This window comes from Rhinolophus sinicus, chromosome 15 (genome assembly GCF_057876585.1).
Source record: "Rhinolophus sinicus isolate RSI-liver-muscle chromosome 15, RSI-T2T, whole genome shotgun sequence".
NCBI lineage: Eukaryota > Metazoa > Chordata > Mammalia > Chiroptera > Rhinolophidae > Rhinolophus > Rhinolophus sinicus.
The window spans coordinates 25170597-25187595 of NC_142515.1; the positions used below are offsets into that span (position 1 = coordinate 25170597).

General features: G+C 41.6%; 1 protein-coding gene across 2 annotated transcripts in view; it reads left to right on the plus strand.

Annotated features, from left to right (window-relative positions):
- HPSE2 (heparanase 2 (inactive)) overlaps window positions 1–16999 on the plus strand; it is a 530036-nt gene that overhangs the window by 388808 nt on the left and 124229 nt on the right. For both annotated transcript variants that reach the window (XM_088791901.1, XM_074339233.2), the window contains one exon: window positions 14212–14318. In XM_088791901.1, the coding sequence (XP_088648027.1) occupies window positions 14212–14318 (107 nt within the window). The remainder of the gene's footprint in view (window positions 1–14211; window positions 14319–16999) is intronic.

The window sequence follows — 16999 nt, forward strand, 5'->3', positions numbered from 1 at the left end:
CAAAATAATGTCTTTGTCTCATTCACATTTGGACCTGCTGTCTCTGCTATTCACGTGCAGAAGACTATAGTCTGCTGGCGATGAATAGATAGAAATTGACTTCGGCAGCCATAAATGGGCTATGCCTACATGTGGGCATCGTAGGAGATTGTGTTTAGGGGTGAAGGAAAGGTCTCTTTGTGCCTCAAAATAGCATTGCAGTCTGTTTGCCAATGCCGGATGTTTCATTTTAGAAAAATCATCTTTTATTCTACATTAGAAGGAAGACGTAAAATAGAAGTAACCCGAAAAGAGGTAAACTACACTGATTTAAAGTCAGACTGTGGTGTTAACATCAAAAGCAGGTTTTGATGGAGGGGAAGAGCAACACAGGCCAAGGAAAGACTCAGGAGAGGCAGGGAACCCCAACTACAAGCTGTCCCACTCCCAATACCTTTACCGACATCCATGGGTGATTCTCAGTTTTATGGGGCCAAAATCTCATACAAAGGGGACCTCTTTAAGAAAAAGAAACAAAACAATTTGCACATTTTAGAAAGGTATCCGACTACATGAATACATTACGAGGGTCTTGCCCAGGCCATAGGAGAGGCCTGTGAAAGTGGGGAGCTGGAAGTTTAAGTTTCATGAGCTTCCCAATAAATGAGCCTCTGTAACTGCAGTTGGCGGTTCAGCTGCAAATGGGAGACTATGACCCATGGGAAACGTTGGCTCTGCTCTTTCCTGTAGAAGACACTAATAGGGGAATCTAGCTGGAAAGGTATGTTTACCATACAAGGGTTCCAAAGTTTAGGTCATTGTCCTTCCATTAACCCTATTTTCTTAATTCTTAACACAAATAATTATAACATATACCATCAATTTAATAACAGCTGGGGGAAAAGTGTAAACAGCTGACAAGTTTCTTTTGATATTAATTATGAAAAGCATTCTGATTTCAAAACCATGAAAATGTGAAAATGCATGAACTTACAGAAATATAGTAATTCTGTTACCTTTGAGTTTACAAATGCCATGTATTGAGTGCATCATATATCACTAACCCATTGAAGAAACCAGTAATTTGCTCACGGCCACACTTGCTAAGTAGTAAACTCAGAATTCAAGCCCCAGCAGACCCATTCCACTCCAGAGCCCACATTCTTCTCTAATACACAATTCTGCATCTCCATACTTTTTAACCATTTATTTTGTAATCCATGTAATATTTATAGTCCTAACCACCCAGGAATGGGAAGACTTTTAAAGAAAAATACTGAATGTTTCTGGTGAAAGAACACCAATTTGACCCCCAAATCACTTGATATAACCTGCGGTGGGTGTCCTAGAAATGAGGGTTGAAGGAAAGTGGGTACCACAGTATGAGGTAATATCTAATATTACCACCATATTCAGTGATGGAAGAGGACATGGGTCTCCAGGGACAGATGTGCGTTCGTTCACTGGGCTCCATTTATGTTTCATGTGCACTGGCTTTTGATCCTGTTACATGCCAGGCACTGACAATGTGAAGATAATGCTCCCAGGGCACTTGGAGGAAAGGCCCTGGGAACAAATTGCCGTTTGGAGCAAAACGCTTCTTCTGAAGGAAGAGGCATATTGGGGTGACTTTCCAGTGTTGCCACATGGAAGTAGAGGCCTTCTAGGTTTGTCTTGAGTAAGAGGACATTAGCTCTGACACTGGTGGAGCCTGTGACTGGTGGGTGCATAGACTGTCCAGTAAGGCTGAGGGGAGGGTTGGTTACTCACAAAAAAGGGCTGGGGGAGGGAGAAACAGTGATTTATATGCGAGTAGCTGCTGTCCAATTCCTCCCTCTTCCAGCACTTATCCTCGATCATAGTCATTGCTTTGGGACTCGGTGAAACTTTGTTCCTTATATTCTTGCATATGCTCATAATTTCCTTGCCTCCGGGTGAATTTATCTTTTTGTGTGTATGTCTTATTTTAATTTTATGTTTTGTTGCAATTACATTCAATTGCTTTTCTGTGGTTTGAGATAACAAGAGCAGACAATGCAATTTTAAATCCTGAAAATGACACAGGAGCCACAAATTAAAAATTGATCTGATACCAAAAGAAAATGGGCAAATAAGGCACTCCGGAACAGGGAGATGATAAAAAGAAATTACACCGAAAAAAATTAATGGAACTGACAGGAAGTACATTAGACAGAAGAAATAAATCAAGAATGTGATGAGATATTGGAATAGCTGAGCTCAGAATAACCCTGCTTGTCTAACCTAAGAAGGACGTATTAAATATGGAGGCAGTTTAGTCGACCAGAAGCTTCTAGGTCTCCTCAAATAAGAAAATTCAGTCAGAAAGTAGACGGAGTCCTGAACTGCGATTGGAAGGATTTGGTGTTTGCTCTTAAGGTTTTGAGGCTATTAATTATCTTCTATGACACTCAGCCTTTTCATCAGTAGAATATTATCTCTCTCATTTATTAACATGTTAGTGATTTCATTATCTTATTATTTCACGAGTATGTAATAAGTAAAGTAATTGCCACGCATTCCATAGGGCATGCAAAAAGGAAAAAATGTGGCTTTCTCAAGCTGCTTATAGTATAGGAAGGAAAACATATAGGCAAACAGAAAATTAGTATAATAATGTCAAGGTCAGAGATAGGTTCAAAGACCTTTGGGGCCCAGAGGAGTGAACAATTAATTTTCTGAAGATTTAAGGAAAGTTTCAGAGAGGAGGTAACATGTGAATTAAGCCATGAAAAAATGTCAGACAATGTGGGTGAGGAATGAGGAGGAGAGAGGGTGGTCAGTACAAACCTAACAGAAGATTGTGTAGTTGACAATGGTGAGTCCATTGAGTGTTGTAAACCATAGGTGTCATGACGAGGGACGGAAGAAGTAGCTAAGTGGTGGTTACGAAGGATCTTAGATAGCAAGTTAATTAAAGCAGGTGGCATCGTATCCCATGGGTCGGTGGTTCTCACTATCATGTCACCATGTCTAGCATACTCCATGGACAAATGGATGAAATAGACCATGGGTTGTATGCAGTTACTGGCTCCATAGGGTTAATTTCCCAGTTAAGGAGACATTTCATAATTCCGGTGAATGAAAAGAATATTGCTGTGACAACTTTCAAGTTGCTCTTAGCACATCTCCTAACTAATCACACAGACTTCTCTCTTTGTCATCACGCGGTTGAGTACTGCTGGTAACGGGGAACCAACAAAGGGGAGGGACTTGTCAAGCTAACACATGGCAGCAGTGTGGAGGATGGACTCGAGGAAGATGGACTTGGTAGGAAGACCAAGGGAGAAATGATAAGATCCAACACTCAGGAAGGGGCAGTGAGGAAGGAGTGATGGAATGATCCCCCTCCTCTTTGAATATAGTAGGTAGCTTAGAGTCAAACCACGCAAGAAGGATGGAAAGAAACACCAAAACATTATTCAACTCTCACTTGGATCCCTTATAAATATAATAAGGACCCAAGAGACAGGGGCACCGCCAAGAAGAGTTCTGTGCGTAGGTAAGGTTTAAGAAGCTTCTTGAAGCTAGTCAGCTCCTTTGAACCAATGATACAGGGGACCAGTCCTGGTTTCGTAAAGACCCACTGCTGTTTCTGAGGTCCTGGGGAAGGTTGATTTTCAAGTAGATGAGATGCTGGAATTAATGGACTCCAGCTTCTTTTGGAGGGTGGGCCTCCTGCCAGGGCTGATTAGCCCAGCGGGCCTGTCCACTGTTCCTGTTTTATTGCTTCCTTTCTCATTAAGGAAGGTGTTGGGTTTGGATAACCATAAACAACATGTCTGCTGCTACAAGGCTACCATCCCTTGCACAGCCAGTGGCTGAGACCAGGCTCTCAGGGGTCTTTTCCTAAAGACTTAGATCACAGTTTTGGAGATACAGGAAAAAGAAGCCCAGGTTTGAAAATGTGCCACATAAATGGTTATTTTTCTTCTTATCATTTCTTTCCTTTTTTAAAAAAAATTCAAACTAGTAAAGAGAAAAAAGAATCCTAACCTCTCTCTTCTCTCTCACCCCTCCTCCTTCAGCATAACCACGTCAAATAGTTCTGATGTCCTCGGCTCCTGAAATGTGAGGGAAGGGAGCTGGCAGGGTTTCCCTTTGCACCACCCTGCCCCCAGAAAGCCCAAGGATTCTGAGCAGCCACTGGCCGCTTGGTGAGCTATTCCATGGGTGCCTCAAAATTCCCTTGTCTATTTGGGCCCGAGGGCCGAAGTCTATTTGGGACACAGAACTACTGAAAGGGAACCAACCACTACTCAGCTTCCCTCTGCCCTCACATCAGCGATCTCAGCATTTGTGCTTCTCCCTCCCCAGATAGTGTGTTCCTTAAAATAACCTTCATTGGCACATAATTTCTCAGCAGGAACATGCCCTTGTTTTTTCCAGTCCTGCAATTTTCTCTCTTCCAGCACAGGGAGAATCATATTTACGCAGAAAACCACAGTGTTGAACTATAGCCCTCCGTTTCTCAGAGTTTCACTTTCTAAGGGAATTTTGCAGGTGGTTCCATCTGGTTTTCCTGACTGTTTTTCTCTCCTCTTCTGCCCATTCCTATTTGCTCCCCAGTCCCAACCAGCACCCAGCCGCAGTGCCTCCCCGACATGTCACCATAATGGTCTTCTCTGTTTGGGGTAGACACACATCAAGCCTCTCGCCATGTCCCAAACAGTAAATGCTCAGAAAATCCTCGTTGATTTATACCAACTACTCCCAGGACCTTTAACCTGAATACTTCCTAGGAATCTCTTTTCCCCAGAACATTTCATATAACTGGTTTAGGTTTTGTATCAAAGTTCTACCTCTCTGTGTGTTGTTTTGTTCATGTGGCTTCTCTAGAAAAAGGCAGGAATTGCCTCTGTGCTGACAGTGGATAAATGAATTACTCTGAATGCTAATTATGTCCATGTCAATTATGTCCACATGCATTTTCAATTCGAAAAAGGCTTTTCTCTACTCTTTAGCATACATCTAGCCTGTTACCTACCACCACAAATGTTGTATACAAAAGAAGAGCAACCAACCTGAATGTTAGATTGACCCGAATACAATCCCATGTGCTTTGGACAAGGAGAGATCTAGGCAATATTTGCTGTATGTTTTAAGAGCTTGCCATGTGCCATACGTTTTTACAAGCGCTTTAGAAATAGTAGGTAATTTAAATGTCAAAAAATGCTTTCTGAGATAGTATTATTATTTTAATTTTACAACTGAGGAAATGAAGGCATAGAGAGGTCATGTAACGCACTCAAGGTCATGCAGTGAGTAAACGATAGCACCAGCAGTCCAACAAAAGTAAAGTGTGCAGTCCATGCTCCCAGCCACCACTCAATAACAATTCTTAGATTGTTTCCTTCCAAATCTCCCTGCGAGTCAGAAGAGAATTCGGATGAACTGTTATTTGCACAGTGTCTGTGTCCTTCCAGAGTCCTCTGTACACAGTATTTTATAAATCCAACCATTTTCTAGAATTAAGTCCTCATTTAAATGAGCTAGACTTTGAATTTCTTTGGAAGTATAACCACCTCATACAAATTGCCACTTCACGTTGGGCATGCCACCTTCCAACTAAGTACTTATGGCAAATGTCCTCACAGGGTAAGTGGTGGAAACACATAATTATCATCTTATCTTCAATATCAGAGCATTATAATGAGCTTGATATGTCAAAAAATCCTTCTGGTGTCAAATCACACTGAATGGTGATTTGCCTTCACCAGTTCTGGGGTTACTGAATTCCATATATAAATTGTCTGGTAAGCAAAGCAGTATTTCCCTTTCCTTCTCTGAAATTTCCATTTTTCAAAATTCAAGGGTCAGACTCCAGGCTTGATATTCTGAGCTTTAAGCAAATAAGCAAATCTCTTATCTTAGATTTTTTTAAGCAAATCTCTTATCTTAGATTTTTCATTCTGTTACAGGTTTTCATTGTATGCCTTTATTTTTCCTGATCTCTAAGGTGGTTTTGCAATCAAGGTATTGTTTCCAATTCTTTAACCAGTTTAGTTGTTCTTTCTCAGGTTGTATAACTTCTTTAAAGAGTGACAGTTTCCTGTGAGCTTGTGCATTGGCAGGTTTGGAATTGTATTCACCTCTCTGGGTGACTAGAGCCCCCCAGTCTCCACTTACTCTGTGCCAGGCACTCTGCTACGACATAAATATCAAGGTAAACAATACAGGAACCCCTGCCCTCTAAGAGCTGATAGTTCAGGGTTCCTCGGAAGTAAGCCATAGACACCTGGACTTCTTTCTAGGATCATAAATGACAGGTCAGAATCCCCCACAAAACTGTAAGTATATTTGGCATCAGTGCCTCTGAATTCATTCATCACTTCAGAGGGACTTGCATAAATGTTCATCTGCTGCATCTATGCCGCTTCCCACTAGCTCTCAGGATCGTTCTGTGATTGGCCCAGTGTCATTTATCCTGAGCACAGCCCCGTCAGGTATTATTCCATCTCGCGGATGAGGAAATTAAAGTTCAGAGTGGTCATAGAAGTAACAGAACTTTAATTTCTGTATCACTTTACAGTTTTCATGGTTTTAACCTTCGTTCCTTTACTCACTACACTCCAGATGGTCTTCTTTTGGTTCTAGAAACAGTCCTATTTCCACCTCAGGTCCTCTTTTTGTGCTGCTCCAGCAGATCCATCAGGGGCTGGCTGTCTCTTCACTCAGGTCTCGACTCAGGTACTGCCTTTCAGAGGGACCTTCCCTGACCACCATGTAAAGTATCGACCCTCCCCTCCTGCCAAATCACTTTCTATCAGATTACTGTTTTATTTTCTTCCTTGTTCTTATTATTTCTGTGTCTTTCGTTTGTCTACTTTTTATTTTTAGTCTCCTTCCTTTGACTAAAATGTAAGCCAATGAGAGCAGAGACTTGTTGTGTTTCATTTGCTGCTATATTCCTGCCCCTAGAACTCTGCTTGGCATACAGCAGGTGCCAATAAGTGTTTGTTGAGTGAATAAATAGATGCGTTTGATAACGCCTTAACGTTTTTGGATGGAAACCCTTAGCCCTTTTCTAGTCCCATTTTTATATGTTCTCCACAGGTAATTTCATCTATTCCTGTGGCATTTTCTACCACTCTCACTATTCCCCTCCAGTCCAGATCGTTGTTTCTAAGATGACCAGCTCTAACCTGTAGTGGACTTTTTTTTCTGTCTCCCGTATTTGTTGTTTGTGTAGTTTTAACTTGCATAATCAAAGATACTCTTGACCTTTGGAGGACAGGAGCCAACGGGACCTGCATTAGTATTACAAAATGCGAATAGATTTTAACATTTTGTATTTGGAAGAGACTTAAATTTCATCTACTCCATAGCTTCACGTGTTGGTGAAGAAATTGAAATCCAAAATAATAATGAACCAAAAGTCTCACAACTAGTGTCCAAAATTTCCAGGACTCATTCCTTTTTTCATATTAGTTATCTACCTACTTAGGCTCTACCTCTCCTTTTGCTACGCACACATGCGCACGCACACGCGCGCGCGCACACACACACACAGCTTTACTGAGATATAATTCACATGCCATAAGGTTCACCCTTTAAAAATATACAATTCAGTGGCTTTAAATATATTCACAGAATGTGAAACCATCACTACTATTTAATTTTAGAACATGTGTAACATCCCCAAAAGAAACCCCATACCCATTTACAGTCACTCTCCATCCTCCATCTCTCCTCTTCTCCTTCTTCATCCCTAGGAAACCACTAATCTGTTTTCTGTCTCTATGGACTTGTCAATTGTGGGTATTTCATATAATGGATCATATAATGTGTGGCCTTTTGTGTCTGGCTTCTTTCACTTAGCTTAATGATTTCAAGGTTCATTATGTTGTGGTATTTACCTTTTTATTTTGTTCTGTTTAACCAAACCCCCTATCTCTAACTGCCTCATTTTTTTAAAAAAAGATTTTATTGGGGAAGGGGAACAGGACTTTATTGGGGAACAGTGTGTACTTCCAGGACTTTTTTTCCAAGTGAAGTTGTTGTCCTTTCAATCTTAGTTGTGGAGGGTGCCGTTCAGCTTCAAGTTGTCCTTTCAGTGTTAGTTGTGGAGAGCGCAGCTCAGCTCCAGGTCCAGTTGCCGTTGCTAGTTGCAGGGGGCACAGCCCACCATCCCTTGTGGGAGTCGAACAGGCAACCTTGTGGTTGAGAGGATGCACTTCAACCAACTGAGCCATCTGGGAGCTCAGCGGCAACTCAGGAACCATGTTCAATCTTAGTTGCAGGGGGCGGAGCCCACCATCCCTTGCGGGACTCAAGGAATTGAACTGGCAACCTTGTGGTTGAGAGCCCACTGGCCCATGTGGGAATCGAACCGGCAGCCTTCAAAGTTAGGAGCACGGAGCTCTAACTGCCTGAACCACCGGGCCGGCCCCTCTAACTGCCTCATTTTAACATCTTTGTGAAAAAATTAAATTATGAATATCCTAGAAGCAAAAGGCAAAAATAAAAACAATAGATTACTCAGTTCTAGTTAGTCATAAAGGGAATACAAAGTTTATCAAGAGCACAAGTATTTTTCTAGTACTGTATTTTAAGAGGAATCATTGAGGTGGTCCTTTAATTTCACCATATGGCTCTGTCTTCTGATCATTTAAGGTATTTTCCTGGAATTCTTATTTACACTATTTCCAGTTTCCCTTAGTTCGGCACTGTGAGCATTGTTGAGAATGCGGAGAGGGTTATGTGTGGTGTCTTCAATGACGCTTCTTTTTCTGGGTCTGAGGAGGAATTCTTATTTAATCTTTAACAACATCCCAATCTGACCTCCACTACTAATTCTCAGGGTCTTTCTTCCATTTTTGATCACTATCTTACTTCCATCTGAAATGTTTGAAGTATTTTTACAACTTTATTCTTGAAAGGGTCAAGTACTTTGCCAATTCTGATTTTAAAATAGGTCTCAAATAATACAAATTCTTTGGTAAATGAGGGAAAGGGTAGGGAGCTCTACCTAGGGAGAGATGAAAAGAGGAATCTGATTGCTTGCTGATGTCTGTCTATGGTCTTGGGAAAAGGAAAGTTCTGGCATATATGCTACATTTCACATATATTATTTGCTTTTTTTGTTTTAATTTTCACTTTCATCTCTAAACCCTGTTTGCATTCATCTCTCTCAAATACATGCTTTCCTTAGGTTTGATATATATCTTTAAGAGACATGTGTTTTTATATACCATTTAGTGTTATTGAGTGTCACTGAGTTATTACATAAATAATAATATGTCATAAATCTCATTCTGTTGCTATTTTTTAAATAATTTGTTATATTTCAGTTACAGCTGATATGCAATATTAGTTTCAGGTGTACAACATAGTGAGTAGACATTTACGAGTGTGTAACTTACAAAATGATCATCCAGGTAAATGCAGTACCCATTGGCCACCATACATAGTTATTACAATAATATGGACTATAGTCCTTATGCTATTCTTTACATCCCCATGACTATTTTGTAACTATCGATTTGTACCTTTTAATCCCTTCCCCCTCTTCACCCACACCCCCCAGCCTCCCCTCTCATCTGACAATCAAAATGTTTTCTGTATCTATGAGTTTGTTTCTTCATTTATTTTGCACTTTAGATTCCGCATATAAGTGAAATCATATGATATTTGTCTTTCTCTGTCTGACTTACTCCACTCAGCACAATACCCTTTAGGTCCATCCATGTTGGTGCAGATAGCAAGATTTTATTCTTTTTTATGGCAGAATATATATATATATATATATATATATATATATATATATATATATATATATATATATATATATATATTACTCTGTGTACACACACACACACACACACACCACTCTTCTTTATTCGTTCATTCATGATGGATGCTCAGGTTGCCTCCATATCTTGGCTATTGTAAATAATGCTGCAATGAACCTATGGATGTGTATGTTTGCCTTAGAAGTAGTGTTTTGTGTTTCTTCGGATAAATACCAATCCAGAAGTGGGATTACTGGGTCCTACTTTGTCTCTTGTTATAGCCTTTGTTTTAAAGTCTATTTTGTCTGGTATAAGTATTGCTACCTCAGCTTTTTTTTTTTTTTTTTCCATTTCCATTTTTGTGAAATATCTTTTTCCATCCCTTTACTTTCAGTTTGTGTGTATCTTTCAATCTGAAGTGAGTCTCTTGTAGGCAGCATATGTCAGGGTATTGTTTTCTTATTCATTCAGCCACCCTATGTCTTTTCATTAGAGCATTTAGTCCATTTACATTTAAAATAATTGTTGATAGGCGTATAGTTATTGCCATTTTGTTGTTCATATTTTTTATCTTTTCTCCTCTTCATCTTAAAAAAAATCCTTTTAACATTTCCTGTAATACTGGTTTGGTAGTGATGAACTTCTTTAGCTTTTCTTTCTCTGGGAAGCTCTTTATCTGCCTTTTAATTATAAATTATAAATTTATAATTAAATTATAAATTATAGCTTTGCTGGGTAATGTGATCATGTTTGTAGGTCTTTACTTTTCATCACTTTGAATATTTCCTGCCAATCCCTTTTGGCCTAAAAGTTTCTGTTGAGAAATTAGATGACAGTCTTATGGGAGCTCCCTTATAGGTAACTAACTTTTTTTCTCTTGCTGCTTTTAAGATTCTCTCTTTGTCTTTAACATTTGCCAATTTTAATTATGATGTGTCCTGAGGTAGACCTCTTTGGGTTCATCTTATTTGGACTCATCTTATTTGGACTCTCTGTACTTTCTGGGGTTTTATGTCTATTTCCTTTACCAGGTTAGGGAAGATTTCTGTTGTTATTTCTTCAAATAGGTTTTTCAATTCCTTGTTCTTTTGCTTCTCCTCCTGGTACCTCTATGATGCAAATGTTGATACACTTGATGTTGTCCCGGAGGCCACTTAAACTCTCCTCAATTTTTTGGATTCTTTTTTCTTTTTGCTCCTCTGATTGAGTATTTTCTTTTACCTTATTGTCCAAATCACTGATTTGATCCTCTGCTTCTTCTAATCTATTGTCGATTCCCTCTAAGGTAGTCTTCATTTCAGTTATTGTATTCTTAATTTCTGACTGGTTCTTTTTTATGTTTTCTATCTCCATTTTTATGTTTCCTATCTCCCTATCCCCCATTGAAGTTCTCCCTAAGATCATTGAGCCTCCTTACAACCAGTATTTTGAACTCTGCCTCTGATCGATTGCTTGTCTCCGTTTTTAGTTCTTTTTCTGGAGCTTTGTTCTGTTCTTTCGTTTGGGTCATGTTTCTTTGTCTCCCCATTTTGGCTGCCTCCCTGTGTTTGTTTTTATGTATTAGGTAAAGTTGCTATGTCTCCCGGTCTTAGTAGAGTGCCTTTCTGTAGTAGGTGTCCTGTGGAGCGCACTGGTGCAGTCTCCCTGGTCACCTGAGCCAGGTGCTCCAGATGTGTCCATTGAGTGGGTTGTGTGTGCCCACCTGTTGTAGTTGAACCTTGATTGCTGTTGGCATGTAAGTGGGAGTCATTGACCCTCAGGTTGGTTGGTTGTAAGTACTGGTCATGACCACTGTTTGAGGAGCTGTTGTGCAGAGGCTGATGCTATGGAGTAAGATTTGCTTTAGCAGATCTGGTACCTGCCAAGCCTGCCCTTTCCATGTCTCATTTAAGGAGGCAGCCAGGTGGTCGAAAGCCAGCCACTGGACATGCTGGACATGATGCCCCTGGGGCCTCCTAGGAGGGGCTCTGGCTCAGGCCAAAGTCAACTGCAGCCTGTACCCTGCCTGGGATCACCCAGCAAGAGTCACAAAGTGATCCGAATATGACCATCACTTGTGCTGGGCTTGGAGGTGCCTAGGAGAGGCCAAACCTCAAACCAAGGGCAGCTGCCACGAGTGCTGGTCTTGGGGCTACACAGCAAGAGATATAGGGCACATTAAGGCCATATGCTGCTTTGGGAGGAGGGGGCTGTGAACCTTCAGGAGATTTTAAGAAAATCTTCAGCCTGAGCCAAGGAAGGCTGTTTGTATGGAAAAGCCCCTGGAACTGGCTAGGTTTGGCCCAAAATTTGGGTGCAGTTGGGTCTCGGAATCACCAGGGTGGGGCAAATGGTTGATGGAGATTCAGATCTGGAGCCTTCCTGCTAGTGCAGTCTGGGTAGGGAGAGTGCTCAACAAAGGAACAATGGCTTCTGCCAGTACTTCTGTCCAGGAGAAAACTGCCCCTCTAGCCCACATCCTGAAGTCAGACAATTCCATTCCTCCCTGTATATCCCTGGAGCCTTTCAAACTGCTGCCCCAGCTCTGGATCTCAGAGCAGGTGAGTCCGTCAGTGAGTAAGTCCATGCACAAGCCCTTTAAGAGAATCACGTGGGACTCTCCAGCAGCCCTCTGTCTCACTCAGCCACCATCCTGGTGGTTTTCAGAGCCAGAAGTTATGGGGACTTCTCTTCGCGGCACTGGGACCCTGGATTGGGGAGCATGGTATGAGGCTGGCTGGGTTCCTTCACTTTTCAGGGGGGATCTCCACAGCAGAGATATCGTCCCAATTTTTAACCACTACATGTGTTTTTGGGACCAGCCCGTTTTGCATCTCTACCCCTCCCACCAGTCTCAAGGTGGCTTTTTCTGTATATCTTTAGTTACAGGACTTCTGTTCATCTAGCCTTCAGGTGATTCTTGATGTTGGTCATTCTGTAGTTTAGTTGTAATTTTGATGTGGTCATGAGATGAGGTAAGCACAGCATTTACCTACTCTGTCATCTTGACTGGAAATCCCTGTTGCTATTTATTTTTAACTCACCACTAAACTTTTAAAACCTTTGCATGTTCCTGGCTTTACATTGCATATATTGGTGTAACTGCTATAACTGCTGTATAATATTTTATGGTGTGTATCCACTACAATTTACTTTTCCATTCCTCTAGCAGTGAACACCTACCAGAATCAGTTACATAGTGAACATTCTCATACTTGTCTCCTTAGAGACCTGAGGGAAAATTGCTTTGGTCCATACATCCAGGAGAGGAATTGGTGAGCCACTGGACCTAAATACACTGTTGTTGTTATCCAGTGCTTCTTGTGCATAACCAGCTTCCTCTCAGTTCCATCTCCTTCTCTACCCATCTCTGCAGAGACCAGAGCTAAGCAGGCACACAGGGTGAAACTAGCTTGGTGCTGGTGTAGTGCAGTATGTCCTGGCCTCTCATTTCCTGCTCTGGGATTCCTCTAAGGCAGATATGGAACAGAGGGAACCTGCTCAGTACTCATGCCTGCACAATGGGGGCAGGGCTTAATAGGAGCCAGGAGATAAATACTTCCTTTCGTCCCCTCTTGGGGGACAGTTCGGAGACGCAGTTCATAAGGCTCCTGCCAGGATCCCTGTGGGATTGAGTGCAAGTGGCCAGCAGTGGTTGACAACTTGAAAATGTTTCCTTGTCCCAGTTTCCCCTTCTTCCCTATTTCAGTCCCCCAGTTCTTCATTCTTGCTGTCTGTTATTACTTCCCAAATGAACTACCTATAGACAAGCTTTCAGAGGCTACGCAGTGTACAACATTTTCCTTAAGTACTGCCAGATTGCTTGCCAAAGGATCTGAGCTCTGATCTGGATAATTTGGCCAATCTCCAACTTGTGGATCGTGACTGGGCCATTTCAAAACTTCAGAGAGCCACCTTTTGACAAGAGGCTTTGCCTCTGCTTAGAAGACTGCTCCCTGTGTAGGCTCTTTCACCTGTGGGTCAGTGATTTTTCTTTTTACACTTACTGCAGTTATTTCACAATGTGGTTGTAATATACATACATGTCCTGGTAATTATAAAATACCTCTCCCAAACATTGATCTCTGCTTAATCTCATGATTCATGACTTCTTATGCATGGACAGTGCACTCAACCATAGATGTGTTGTAACAGAGTATTAAGAAAATTTGCTTCCCAATACTTGTTAATGTGGAAACATCATAGATTTATATTTTCCAGTGAAGGGTGTAGCAGTCAGTTTATGTCCTGGAATATGCACTTGTTCTATCACATTGGGTTTACTTAAGAAAAAATGATCATTTCTTTGAATGGACATGTGTCAGTATCAATGCTTGTGTATGTGTGACAGGTGACTATATGGTGCATCAACATGAAAAACAACACAGGTCATTACCACCTGGGAGAAAGGGGTTGGAAGAACTTCCTTAAGGGGATATATGTGTTCCTTCTCACCACTTTCAAAAATCTGATCATCCCCTTCTGCTTTTGTTATGAACAGGTGGTTAATACATATACCCCAGGAAAGAAGATTTGGCTTGAAGGTGTGGTGACCACCTCAGCTGGAGGCACAAACAATCTATCTGATTCATATGCTGCAGGATTCTTGTGAGTAACACTTGCAATTTCACTCCCTTGGGCTTTGAGGAAAGGACAGTGAACCTCCGACAATGCTCAGTGTTCTGCCCATGAGCTGGTGGGGGTGGGGTGGGGGGCGTTCTTTCCTGTTGCAAATTATTCATCTATTTCTTTGTGAATGTGTTTAGCCATCCAATAAACAGTGATTAGGGACTTCTCTGGATACTTAAATATCAAGCACAGGCATTAGAGCGAGATAGTACTAGCAGTGGTCATAAAAGTAATAGGAAGTTTATTTAAAGTCTCTATTGCAAAACACATTGCTGACAACATACATTTCTCATCTAATTTTCATCAGCGTCCTGGAAGATAGGTAAGAGAAACCACAGGGTTTTTGCCCTCCAGAAACTTCTAATTGGAGGAAGGGAGACAAGAAATTAGTAAAGCCATTGAAGATAAGTGCCATGATAATAATAATAATAATAGTAATAATTTTAACTCAGTAGTGCTTAACATGTGCCAAGTATTGTCTTACGTGCTTTATATACAGTTAATAATTTAACAACCAATGAAATAGATACTATTATTTTATAACAACCCACTGAGATAGGTGCTATTATTAGTTAGTGGCAGAGATAGGCCTCAAGCCCAGGCAGTGTGCTGTAGAGTCCAGTCTCTTTGCAGCTACATCAGACCACCTCTCTTTCTGCTTCGCATGGTCTGTCTACAACAGGGGAGTGATAGCCTGTAAAGGAACCACGACTCTTTTACTGGGAGGATCAGGAAGGGCTTCATGGGAAAAGTGGAATTTGAATGGGACATAGATTACTCTAATTTCTGTAGGTGAAGAATGGTGGTGAGGGGAGAGGTGAGCATTCTCAGCTGAAGGAACATTATGGGCAAAGGAACAGGGGTGGGGAAATGATTAGTGTGATAAATGCCACAGCATCTGTAGAGATGCACTGAAGGCTGAGACTATGGAGGAGGGTTACCAGCAAATCACACAAGGCCTTGAAAACCAGGTAGAGGAAATGAGGTCTTGTTCCATACTCAGTGGCAAGCCAATGAGGGTTTTGGAAGAGAGAGGCACCATCTGACTGGTGTTTTTAAACGGTTTTGGCAATAATACGCTCAAGAGTTTGGAAAGGCAAGGGATGGGAAAATGAATTTGAAGACTACTGCAGTTGTCTGGAGAACAACTTAAGCCAGAGGCATAAGGGCCCCTGCCTGGCCTGGCAGTGTTATGTGGCAGGGACAAACCCCTCAGGACCACAGACCAACCTGATCTAGTCTAATCCTGTGGTCCTGGCTTTTTTGGCTGAGCAAAGCCCTCATAAGAAGCTTCTTTAATATATTTGTGGAAGACAAATCAGGCCCGTCAAGTAGATTGCCTTTACAGACAGAATCCTGCAGATGCAGATGAAGGTAATGAGTCAGTTTTAATACACGGTGATACCTTGGGTTTCCTACCTCTGTGTTCTTAGCTCTTAACTGGGCAGCACAGAGCGGTTGTTCAATGAGTGAGGTTCCCATGAATGAAACTGAGTGAATCAGCATTTGATACAGTGTTGCTGAGAGTCTTCTTTCAAAACCAGACTCCCCACTGGGATTCACTGTGAGCCCTGGGACAAGGGTGAGAAGTGAGGTTGGCAGTCAGTACTATAGGCGGCCTCTTGGAATCAGCAGTGGAATGGATTTGCTCAGCTGTTGGCAAAAGAACTCTGCTGCAGGGCTCAGTAAACAGCCCAGTTGTACTGAGTGTTTTCCTGAGTATGCTTCTCTTTAGAGAATGGTGTGAAATGAGAAATACTACAGACCTTCATGGAGGAAGCTGGAGAGAGACCTGTCTTTTCACGGGCATCAGCCAAATATCCACAGACCTCTGCAGTCACTACAGAACCCAGATAAACACAGTTGCGTAGATTTGGGTTGTAGTTCAGTACCCATTGCTTGGTCGGCACAGATCATATGAAAACTAGCCCATTCTGCTACCCTACCTCTTTATCACTCATTTGCTCTCACTCCACTGGCAGTTACCCAGCATTACGCCCTTTGAGTCCAGTTCTCCAAGGGGCATAAATTGCTTCCCGAGAAAAAAATGTAAAGCATTATAGTAAAGCTCCAGAAAGTTAGCAAGAAATGGGAGAAAAGGCATTTTTTAGTCTTGTTTCAATATAAGGCCTAACTATGAGTTTGCAAGTACACATACCCATGCGTTGCATGAATCAGCATTCTTTGCTGCTAGTCATTCAAGGGTAGTTTTCCCAATCCAGGCTTTGAGATTCTTTGATGCACATCCTTGGCATAGCACTATGTCTCCAGCTTGTGGTGGTGTCTGGCACATAGTAGATATTCAATACACTTTCGTGGGATGGAAAATGATGGTTGTGGTAGCATCCTTGGTGGAATATTCCAGTCATCTTAGCACCTTTCTCGACCTGACCATAAAAGGGAGACTTGGGACATCACTTATTTCCCCCTCTCCGAGGCCTATTATTACAGGAGGAAGATGAAGATAACTACAGTACTAACCATCCACTCTGAAAATCCCTGGGGAAGCAGGGGTCTGGCCATAGTCACTCGTAAATGCTGTGAGGTGTGCATGTAAGATGCGGGTTTGGAAAGGAGGATGCATATTCCTCCCTCTCGTGTGAGTTCCTTCAACAACGTCCATATACGAGCAAAAATCACATTTGCTAATTAACATCTAT